The 12,449-nt window shown below is 36.7% G+C and overlaps 1 protein-coding gene and 1 long non-coding RNA gene across 5 annotated transcripts in view; one reads left to right on the top strand and one right to left on the bottom strand.

The window, feature by feature from the left end:
* Positions 1-12,449, top strand: part of LOC144280612 (uncharacterized) — an 86,272-nt gene that overhangs the window by 19,759 nt on the left and 54,064 nt on the right. The gene's annotated exons all lie outside the window — the stretch shown is intronic.
* The window catches only part of PTPN22 (protein tyrosine phosphatase non-receptor type 22), a 60,014-nt gene that overhangs the window by 17,815 nt on the left and 29,750 nt on the right, over positions 1-12,449 (bottom strand). For all 4 annotated transcript variants that reach the window (XM_077842809.1, XM_077842811.1, XM_077842810.1 and 1 more), the window contains exons 12-13: positions 1,740-1,816; positions 783-1,600 (exon numbers count right to left, since the gene is read on the bottom strand). In XM_077842809.1, coding sequence (XP_077698935.1) covers positions 783-1,600; positions 1,740-1,816 — 895 coding nt within the window. The remainder of the gene's footprint in view (positions 1-782; positions 1,601-1,739; positions 1,817-12,449) is intronic.

Genomic DNA, 12,449 nt, shown 5'->3' with positions numbered 1-12,449 from the left:
TGGAGAGTTAAACTTGCTCTTTTCTTCACCTTCTTCCATATCAAGCTATTATGATCATCTCTAGCAGGATATTTACTTCTACTTTTTTTTTTTTACTTCTACTTTCAAACCACTCAATAAAACAAAAACAATATGCGTAATATGCAAAAATCCAGAATTCTGAAAGTGAAAGAGTATGAAAGTAATGGTGTATATAAGATTAAAGTCCTACACAGGATACCAAATACATGTTCTCATCTACTACGTTATTACACAGGATGGGATCCTCCTGTTCCAACTGCTGCAGCAAGAAAATTCAATTCTTAGCGATCTGTTCAACTCAGTGCAGCCACATGGTTGTGTGATAAAAGTCCCCAGTGATCACGTGGTACTGCACTTGATCTTAGCCAAAAGGCCGAGAAGCGATGATCACGTGGTACTGTGGATCAGATCCTTTCTGCTGTTCCTTTGGAAGTTGCTTCTGGATATTAAGGGTAAACTGTGGACCTCTGATACATTCCAAGGAATGGGGATTGCCTTTTTTAGAAGCACCCTTGCTGGCATAGATCCTGCACCAGATCTGAATGCCTCCATTGCTGCCTGTTTCACCACTATTACATGTTTGTTATTGCTACTTCTTGACTTACCACATCAGTAAAACATTTCTGGAATGTATTTCTTTGAGAAGGAAAAGGAAGAAGGAGACAAAAGCAGAGAAAGACAAGGAGGAGACTGAGAGAAACCAAATCTATAGAAACAGAGTGAAATCCAAAATTCCACATAAACTTCTAAAGATAACTTACCTACTACTACTGCTGTCTCTTGGCTTGGTAGGGGATCATCAGTTGGAGGACTCAGTGCTAAAGAATCATGTGAATTGTAACAAGAAAAAAGGGTTGTGGAGGATGTTGGCAATGAAGAACAAGGTAAAACATTTCCATCTAGCTTCTCAGGTAAATCAAGAGACATCTTAGAACCAGCACTACTTGGTGACAATGATAAAAAATAAGGATCTTCTGAAGACATGTAAGAATATACATCAACAGCACTAGAGTCCTGCCACTTTGCATCAGAGGTATTGCACATTTGGTGCTGAGAGTCAGATGGCAGCGAGTAATTCAGTTCTGCTGAAGAAACATGCATTGCTTTTTGAGGCTGCTCAAGACAAAAGTTGCGTGGTTGAGATTCCAAACAAGAAGCATGTTCCTTGACATCCAGCTCCTTGGTGTCTCTCTGTTGTATCAGTTCAAAGGGAATTGATTTGGTCCTCATTATCGGCCTCTTTGAATTAAAATATCTTCCTGCTACATCTGCAGGTTTAGAATTTGGATATGCTCCAAACAAAATGGAGCTCCAGTCCAAACTTTGATGCTTCTGAAGAGGCTCCCCAGCAATTGGAAATGCTTTTGTCTCCCACTCTGTGGCTCTATCGGCATTTTTGTTACAACTACAATTTAGCTCCAAAAGGTCAAAAGAACTGCTCTGTCCAGCAGGGTGCAAAACTAACCCTTCCTTTTCACTGATGTCAGAAGTCCTGAATTCAAAGGAAGAAGCTTCTGCGCTTTTTACCCTTAGCCTTTGTTTGCTCTGTTGGTTCATCATTTTTGCTTCTTTTATGTCACTAAAACAAAAAGACAGTAATAATGACATCACACCCCAAAGAGGCCTCTTCCTAGCCATCACAATGGGTGATCAGCATGACATTTGCCCTCCACCCCGACACAATTAGACAACATTGAGGTGTGTAAAATTGTACTCACCTTTCCGGTAAATTAGGAGAATAAGACTCTGTTTCTACAGTGGGATTTTGCTCAAGAACTGAATACTTTGCTTGCATCTTCAAGAGAAATAAAGAAGACTTTAGTTTTTAGTGAAGAAATGGCAATGAGTATTTTAACACTCACAAAGTTGAGAAGTTATTTTTCAAAAAACATAAAGATCACAACTCACAAAAGAGGTGAGTTTCCAAAATATTGAGTCCAACAAGAATCTGTTTCCATATCCAGATCAAAGAGATCCAAATAAAGGATTAGTAGTGGTATAGAAACTAGAAAGTATTTGCTTATAGTATCAAATGTCTTTGGGGGTAACTTTACTCTCATGCACAATCTACCTTCAGAAATGACATAGTCTAAACTCTCAATGTTAGTAAGTTCTTATTATGTTATTAATGTTAGTAAGTTCCTCATACTTTTCTTGTTCTACCTCTTCTTTCCTTAACATGCTCTAGCTAGACTAGTTTTCTTCCCATTCCTTAAGCATACCAAATTTATTTCCAATTCTAGGCTTTTACACTTACTACTCCCTCTGATTGAAATACTCTTGCGGGCAGCCCAGGCGGCCCAGCGGTTTAGCGCTGCCTTCAGCCCACGGCATGATCCTGGAGACCTAGGATCCAGTCCCACATCGGGCTCCCTGCATGGAGCCTGCTTCTCTCTCTGCCTGTGTCTCTGCCTCTCTCTCTGTATGTCTCTCATGAATAAATAAAATCTTTTTAAAAAATGAAATACTCTTGCTCCAGATTTTGCATAACTGGCTCTTTCTAAGTAATTATTCTTTACTTAAATGTCACCTGCATTAGAAAAAAAAAAAAAAAACCTTCTCTGACCACTCAACCTAAACATCATACTCCCACACACTTGTCAGCCACTCTTTTTTTCTTCAGAGCAATGCTCACATTATGAAATATGCTACACAGAATCTTAGATACCTCCAATTTGTTTTTTTTTTGATACCTCCAATTTGTAAAATGCATCCTGATTTTAGAAATGTTTAAATATATTTTATAAATGTCATCAGCAATTGTAAGATTCCACCTGTTGTGGATTTAATGAAGACTCTCAAAAAGATTTGTTGAAATCTAACCCCTGATATCTATGAATATGACCTTATATGGAAATAGAGTCTTTGCAGATGTTATTAGTCCAGATAAGGTTATGCTGGATTCGGGTGGACCTATCACAATGACTTGTGTTCTTATAAAAATATAAGCAGGGACTCAGAGACATTCAAGGGGAATGCCTTGTGATGGTGGAGACAGAGACTGGAACAATGCATCTGTAAGTCAATGAATGCCAAAGATTGTTGACAAATACCAGAAACTAAGAAGAAACAAGGAAGACTCTGTCTCTAGAACTGTGAGAAAAAGCATGGCCTTGGTGACACCTTGAGTTTGGACTTTCTCCTACCTCTAAAACTATGAGAAAAGAAAATTTGTTTTAAACCCTCCTTAGTTTGTGATATTTGTTACAGTGGGTCTGGTAAACTGATAAGATACATTAGTACCCCATTTTCAATAATGGATAGGTCAGATAGTAGATCAATAAGGAAACAGAGAACCAGACATGAATAACACCATGAATTGATTTAACCTAACAATGCATAACACTCCATGTTATAATGTATACATTCTTCTCAAACTTACATAGACTATTATCCAGGATAGACCATATAATAGGCCACAAAACAAGTCTTAATACATTTTAAAAGATCAAAGTGATACGAGTATTTTTTCCAATGGATTGAGGCTAAAAATTAATAAAACTAGAAAATTCATGGGTCAAAGAAGAAATCACAACAGAAATTAGAAATATTCAAAAATGAATGAAAACATAGTATACAAAAATGAGATACAATGAAAGTGATATTCAGAGGGAATCTATAGCTATAGACACCTACTCTTTTTTGTTGTTGTTAAAGATTTTATTCATGAGAGACACACAGAAAGAGAGAGGCAAAGACACAGGCAGAGGGAGAAGCAGGCTCCATGCAGGGAGCCCTCGTGAGACTTGATCCGGGGACTCCAGGATCATGACCTGAGCTGAAGGCATGCTCAACCACTGAGCCACCCAGGCGTCGCTAGACACCTACTCTTAAAAAGAAAAAAAAGGGGGGGATCCCTGGGTGGCGCAGCGGTTTGGCGCCTGCCTTTGGCCCAGGGCGCGATCCTGGAGACCCGGGATCGAATCCCACGTCGGGCTCCCGGTGCATGGAGCCTGCTTCTCCCTCTGCCTGTGTCTCTGCCCCCTCCCCCATCATAAATAAATAAAAAGAAAAAAAAAAAAAAAGGGGGCAGCCCGGGTGGCTCAGCGGTTGAGGGCGGACTTCAGCCCAGGGTGTGATCCTGGAGACCCAGGATCGAGTCCCACGTCAGGTTTCCTACATGGAACTTGCTTCTCTGCCTGTGTCTCTGCCTCTCTCTTTCTCTCTGTGTCTCTCATGAATAAGTAAATAATATCTAAAAAGAAAAAGAAAAGAAGAACTCAAATCAATGACTTAGCTTTATACCTAAGTAACTGGAAAAAATCAAACTAAACCTAAAGCTAGCAGAAGAAGGGAAATATTAACTATTAGAGCAAAGATAAATAGATATTAAGAAAATAGTGGAGAAAATCTACAAAACCAAAAGTTAAACCTTTGTAGAGATCAACAAAACAAACCTTAGTTAGATTGACTAAGGAAAAAAGAGAGAAGACTCAAATTACCAAAATCTCAAATTACAGAAATAAAAATGGGTATATTATCACCAGTTTTACAGAAATAAAAAGTATTACAAAACAATTATGTGAACAATTGTACACCAACGAATTGTATAACCTAGATAAAATGGACAAATTCCTAGAAACCCATGACCAACCAAACCTGACTCAGGAAGAAATAGAAAAACTGAATAGATGTACAACTAGTAAGTAGACTGAATCAGTAATCAAAAGACCTTCCAACAAAGAAAAGCTCAGTACCAGATGGCTTCATTAGTGAACTCCACCAAACATTTAATGCCAATCTTTCACAGACTCTTCCAAAAAACTGAATAGGAGAGAATACTTGAGAAGTCATACTATGACGCCAGCATTTCCCTGATAGTAAGACCAGACAAAGATACTATAAGAAAAAGAAAAATATAGATCAATATAATTTATGATTATTGATGCAAAGTCCTCAACTAAATACTAGCAAACTGAATCCAGCATCATATTAAAAGGATTACGAACCATGACCAAGTGGGATTTATTCCCAGAATGCAAAGATTGTTCAACATACAAAAATCAATCAATATAATATACCCCCATTAATAAAATAAAGGAGAAAACCCCTACATGATCATGTCAGCTCATGCAGAAGAAAAAGCATTTGACAAAATTTATGATAAAAACACTCAAAAATCTGGGAATATAATTTCCTTAATGTAATAAAAACCACATATGCAAAACCCACAGCCAACATTATATTCAATGGTGAAAGTCTGAAAGCTTTTCCCCGAAGATGAGGAATAGAACAAGGATGCCAATTTTTACCACTTCTATTCAACTTAGTACTTAACATTTATTGCCAGAGAAATTTGGCAAGAAAAAACAAAAGGCATCAAAATTGGAAAAGAGGAAGTAATGTTATTTTCATTTGCAGATGACGTGATCTCATAGGCTGAGAGATTCTACATATGCACACACAAAAGCCACAACTAAGAAATGAATTCAGTGAGAATGCAAAATACAAAATCATCACACAAGAACCAGTTGCATTTCTATATACTAGCAATACACAACCTGAAAGGAAAATTAAGAAAACAACTCAATTTTATTAGCATCACAAAATACTTAGGAATAAATTCAAACAGTAAAATGAAAGACTCATATACTGAAAACTACAAAACATTGCTAACAGAAATTAAATAAGACAAATAAATGGAAAGACATCCTCCGTTCATGGAGTGGATGACAAAATATTGATACAATAACAATGTTACCCAAAGTGGTCTACAGATTCAGTTCAATCCCTACCAAAATCCCAATGATGTTTTTGTAGAAATAGAAATATTCATCCTAAAATCTATATGGAATCTCAAGAGACTCCAAATAGCCAAAACAATCTTGAAAAGGAAGAACAAACCTGGAGGACTCATACTTCCACTCCTGTTATACAGGAGTGCCTGGCTGGCTCAGCAGGTAGAGTATGTGATTCTTGATCTTGAGGTCATGAGTTCAAGCCCCATGTTGAGCATAGAGCTTACTTTTAAAATATATTCTACAAAGATACAGTAATAAAACAGCTGAACTGGCTTGGGACAGCCATAAAGACCAATGGAATAAAATAGAGACCATGGTAATAAACTCACATAAGTGGGAAATGGAGTTTTGGTGAAGGTACCAAGATCATTCAATGGAGAAAAGATTCTTTTCAACAAATAGTTCTGGAAAATCTGGACATCCACATGCAAAAGAATGAATTTTGACCTGTACCTTACAATATATATAAAAATTAACTTAGAATGGATCAAATACTTGAACATAAGAACTAAAGCTATAAAAACTCTTAGAAGAAAACACAGAAAGCTTCATGACATTGGATTTGGTAATGATTTCTTGGATATGACACAAAATCACTAGCAACAACAAAATAAACAAATTGAACTTTATGAAAATTAAAATTTTTGTGCATCAAGTACATAATCAACAGTGTGAAAGGGCAACCCACAGGATGGAAGACAATATTTGCAAGTCACATATCTGATAAGGGATTAATATCCAGAATATACAGAGGACTCCTAAGATTTAACAATAAGAAAAAAAAAACAATTCAAAATGGGCAAAGGACTTATACAGACAATGATATGTAAATGGCCAATGAGCACAGGAAAATTTCTTAACATCACTAAACAGGAAAATTCAAACCAGAACCGCAATGGGACACCACTTTATATCATTAGGATGGTTACCATGCAAAAGCAAACAAAAATAGAAAATAACAAGTATTGCTAAGGATCTGGAGAAATTGGAACCCTTGTACATTGCTGGTGGGAATGTAAAATGGTGCGAGTGCTGTAAAAAACAGTATGGCAGTATCTCAAAAAATTAAACACAGAATTATCATGTGAGGGGTACTTGGCTGTCTTGGTCAGAAAAGCATGTAACTCTTGATCTCAGGGTCATGAGTTTGAGCCCCATGTTGAGTGTAGAAATTACTTAAATAAATAAATACTGGGATCCCTGGGTGGCGCAGCGGTTTGGCGCCTGCCTTTGGCCCAGGGCGCGATCCTGGAGACCCGGGATCGAATCCCACGTCGGGCTCCCGGTGCATGGAGCCTGCTTCTCCCTCTGCCTTTGTCTCTGCCTATCTCTCTCTCTCTCTCTCTCTCTGTGACTATCATAAATAAATTAAAAAATTAAAAAAAAATAAATAAATAAATACTAAAAAAAAGAATTATATGATCTAGCATTTCCACTTCTGCATATATACCCCCAAATAACTGAAAACAAGGATACAAAAAGATATTTGCACATTCATGTTCTTAGCAGTATTACTCACAATAGTCAAAAAGTAGAAGTAAACCACCTATTCACCAATGGATGAATGGAGAAACAAAATGTGGCATACAATGGAACATTATTCAGCCTTAAAAATGAAGGGAATTCTGACACATTGATAAACTTTGAGGACATTATGTTAAGTGAAATAAGCCAGACACAAAAGGACAAACATATGATCCCACTGATATGGGGCACCTAGAGTTGTCAAATTCATAGATACAAATGGTAGATTAGTGATTGCCAAGGGTGGGAGAAGGGGAGGAAGAAATAGGGAGGTATTGTTTAATAGGTATAAAGTTTCAGTTTTTCAAGATAAAAAGAGTTCTGGAAAGGGATGGTGGTGGTAATTGCACAATATGAATATTCATAGTATCATTGAACTATACACATAGATTTAAAGTGGTAAATTTATGTATATTTTGCCACAATTTTTTAAAAAGATTTTATTTTAAAGAGAGAGAGCCTGTGGGCACACATGCATACATGCTAGCAGAGGGAAGGGCAGAGGGAGAGGAAGAGGGAAAAAATCCCAAGCCAACTCTGTACTAAGCACAAGGCTGACCCAGGGCTCCAACCCACAATCCCAAGATCATGATCTGAGCTGAAATTAAGAGTCGATCCTCAACTGACTGAGCCATGCAGGTGCCCCTATTTTACCACAATTTTAAAAATTTGAAATAAAAGTAGGCAAAGGAACTTTGTTCTACATTTGTCCAGAGAAGCTATACAAATGGCCAATAAGCATACAAAAATGATGCTCAACATCTCTAATCATTAGGGAAATGCAAATCAAAACCATGAGATATCACTTCACACCCATTAGAATGGCTATTTTCTAACAAAACAAAACAAAATCCAAAACCCAGAAAATACCAAGTGGTGGCAAAGATGTAGAGAAATTGAAACTCATGTGCATTGCTAGCAGGGATGTAAAATTTTGCAGCCACTGTAAAAAAACTGTAGGGTAGTACCTTTAAAAACTAAACCTAGAATTACTGCATGACCCAACAATTCCTGGATTCTTCTGGGTATATAACCCAAAGAATTTAAAGTGGGGACTTCAGCAAATATTGGTACACTGATTTTTTATAGCAGCATTACCACATTATCACAGTAACCAAAAGGTGGAAACGATTCAAATGTCAACTGGTGGATGAATGAATAAGCAAAATGTGGGATAGACACACAATTGTATATTATACAGCCATAAAAGGGAGTGAAATTGTATATTGTAATTGTTTTTATTATTATTTTTTTAAGATTTTATTTATTTATTCATGAGAGACAGAGAGAGAGAAAGAGAGAGAGAGAGAGAGAGAGAGAGGGGGGCAGAGACACAGGCAGAGGGAGAAGCAGGCTCCATGCAGGGACCTCGACATGGGACTCCATCCCGGGTCTCCAGGATCAGGTCCTGGGCCGAAGGCAGGTGCTAAACCACTGAAACACCCGGGCTGCCCCTGTAATTGTAATTGTATATTATACAGCCATAAAAGGGAGTGAAATAAAAAAAAATAGACGAACCTTAAAAACATGCCACACGAAAAAGCCAGATGCAAAAGACTAAATACAATGGTTCCACTTACATCATGCACCTAGAATAAGCAATTTTATAAAGACAAAAAGTAGAATAGAGTTGCTAGGGGTTGGGGTAGGAGGCATGGAGAGTTTCTGTTTAGGATGATGAAAAATTTCTAGAGATAAATAGTAGTGATGGTCATACACATAGTGAAGGTACCTAATGCCACTGTATTGTACACTTAAAAATGGTTAAAATGGTAATTTTTTCCACTGTAATACAGTGATCTATTTTATCACAATAGAAAATATGGGGGAAGTGTTTCCTCTTCCCATTTTCTGGTACAGATTGTGTAAAGTTCATGTTAATTCTTCCCTAAACATTTGGTTAGATTACTAAAATGAAATTATATGGGCCTGGAGATTTCATTTTTGGGTTTTTAAATTATAAATTCCGTTTTCTTGATTGTTATGGGGCTACTCAAATGATCTATTTCATGTTGAGTAAGCTATGGTAGTTTGTGTTTTTTGAGGAAGTAATCCATTTTGTCTAAGTTGCCAAGTTTAGATGCATCCAGTTTATACTATATTTCTTTATTATCCCTTTCATATCTGCAGAGACTATAGGACTCTCCCATTTTACTCCTGATATTGGTCATTTTTAAAAAAGATTTTATTTTTTTATTCATGAGAGAGAGGCAGAGACACAGGCAGAGGGAGAAGCAGGCTCCATGCAGGGAGCCTGACGTGGGACTCGATCCCAGGTCTCCTGGATCAGGCCCTGGGCTGAAGGCGGCGCTAAACCGCTGAGCCACCCGGGCTGCCCAGATATTGGTCATTTTTATCTTCTTTTTTTCCTCATAAGTTTTCATAGAGGTTTGTCAATTTTATTGATCATTTTGGCTCTTTTTTTCACGGTTTTCCTGTTTCCAATTTCATTGATTTCTGCTCATTATTTCTTTCCTTATCTTTTCTTTGGGTTTATTTTGCTCCTTTCTCCCCTTAGATATTCTCTCTCTCTCTCTCTCTCTCTCTCTGTCTCTCTCTCTCTCTTTAAGATTTTATTTATTGGGACACCTGGGTGGCTCAGTGGTTGAGCATCTGCCTTTGGCTCAGGTCATGATCCTGGGGTTCTGGGATTGAGTCCCGCATCGGGTTCCCCATCTGGAGCCTGCTTCTCCCTCCTGCAGTGTCTCTACCTCTCTCTGTGTGTCTCTTATGAATAAATAATATCTTAAAAAGAAAAGATTTTATTTATTCCTTTGATAGAGATAGCGAGCACAAGCAGGGGGAAGGGGGAACAGGAGAGGAAGAAGCAAGCTACCCACTGAGCAGGGAGCCCTGGAATCATGACTGCTGTTGTACCTCTGTCCCACAAATGTTAATGTGTTGTATTTTCATTTTTATTCAGTTCAATGTGTAGTTTTAAAAAATTTCCCTTGAAACTTCCTCTTTCATCCAATGGATTATTTAGAAGAATGTAGTTTAGTTTCCAAGTGTTTGGATCTTTTCCTGTTATCTTTCTCTTATTGACTTCTAGTTTGATTCCACTGTGGTCAGAGAATACATTCTGTGTGATTTCAATTATTTTAAATATTTGAGATTGTTTTGTGGCCCAAATACGATTGATCTCAGTATATGTTCCATCAGCACTTGAGAAAAATGTGTGTTCTTGTGTTGTTGATTGGAATATTCTATAAATATCAATTTGATCCTGTTGGTTGATGATGATGTTGAGTTATCCTATATTCTCACTGGTTTTCCATTGAAAATCAATCTAAAAGAGGAGTACTGAACTATAACCAGATTTGTCTATTTCTCCTTTCTGTTCTGTCTGCTTTTGCTGTACATATTTTCTAGCTCTGTTTGGTTCATACACAATTAGGACTGTTATTTATGTCTTGTTGGTGGATTGATCCTTTTATCATTATATAATGTCCCTTCCTGCCTGTGATAATTTTCTTTGCTCTGAAGCTATTCCTGCTTTCCTTTATTCATGTTTATTTTTATTATTTTATTTATTTACTGCCATTTAACATCATTTTATTCTAGCATAAAGGACTCTTCTTTCTTACAGATTATTTACTTGGAACTTTAGTGGACCTGACTATTGTATAGGTACCCTGGGTTTAGATTCAAAATCTCCCCCAAAATCACCACAAGTCTTTAGGCCACAGTTTTTGAAATCCATTGAAAGATGGATTAACAATTTTCCAAACAATCTATAGACAAGAGAACTGTCCATAAAGAGTATATATATTTTTTTTCATAAAGAGTATATTAATCCAATTACACCAAATAGTCCTGCTGACCTTCTATTATCCTTGGGTTTTTTTCTTCAAAATTTTATTTAAAGTCTAGTTAGTTAACATATAGTGGAATATTGGTTTTGGGAGTAGAATTTAGTGATTCATCACTTACATATAACACCCAGTGCTCAACACAACCAGTGCCCTCCTTAATACCCATCATCCATTCAGCCCACCCCCCACCCACCTCTCCTCCATCAACCCTCAGTTTGTTCTGTATAGTTAAGAGTCCTTTATGGTTTATTTCTCTTTTCCCCACCTTCTCGTATATTCTGTTTTGTTTCTTAAATTCCACATATGAGTGAAATCATATGGTATTTGTCTTTCCTGATTGACTTATTTCACTTAGCATAGTACATTCTAGCTCCTTCTACATTGTTGGAAATTGCAAGATTTCATTCTTTCTTATAGCTGAGTGTATATACATATATATACATACACTGTATATATATATACACTCAGTATATATATGTATGTGGTATGTATGTATACATCCTCTTTATCCATTCATTAGTCAATGGACATTTAGGCTTTTTCCATAATTTGGTTATTGTTGATAATGCTACTATAAACACTGAGGTGCATGTGCCCCTTTGAATCAGAATTTTTGTTCCCTTATTCATGTTTGTATGAATACATGATACATCCTCTTTTTAATCTTTATTTATTTTCTTTTGTTTAATCTTTACTTTAAACTAACCTATGGGGATCCCTGGGTGGCGCAGCGGTTTGGCGCCTGCCTTTGGCCCAGGGCGTGATCCTGGAGACCCGGGATCAAATCCCACGTTGGCCTCCCGGTGCATGGAGCCTGCTTCTCCCTCTGCCTGTGTCTCTGCCTCTCTCTCTCTCTCTGTGACTATCACAAATAAATAAAAATTAAAAAAAAATAAACTAACCTATGTATTTAAAGTATGTTTCTTATAGACAGCATATAGTTGGGTTATGTTTTCAATACATTCTACCAATCTGTCTTTTAATTTATATATTTATACCATTTTAATTTTTTTTTACCATTTACATTTAATGTAATTGCTGATATGTTAGGGCTTACATCTGCTATTTTATTTTTTGTTTTCTGTTTGTTGTGTTTTTCATTTCTCTTTTCTTTCTCCTGCATATTTAGAATTTCATTTTGATTTACCTATAGTGTTTTTTAAGGTACATTCTTTGTATAGCTTTTGTAGTAGTGGCTCTAGGTATTACATTATATAACCTATCACAGTCTACAGATATTAACATTTCACTAGTTCAAGTACAGAAACCTTTCCCTTTACATCCCTAACGCTTCCCTGCTTATAATATAATTGTCTAAAATATTTCCTCTAATACATTTAGAACTACA

Source organism: Canis aureus, chromosome 12, assembly GCF_053574225.1.
Source record: "Canis aureus isolate CA01 chromosome 12, VMU_Caureus_v.1.0, whole genome shotgun sequence".
In the NCBI taxonomy this organism is placed as follows: domain Eukaryota; kingdom Metazoa; phylum Chordata; class Mammalia; order Carnivora; family Canidae; genus Canis; species Canis aureus.
The sequence above is the reverse complement of the archived record's forward strand: the minus strand, read 5'-3'. Positions and strand labels throughout refer to the sequence as shown.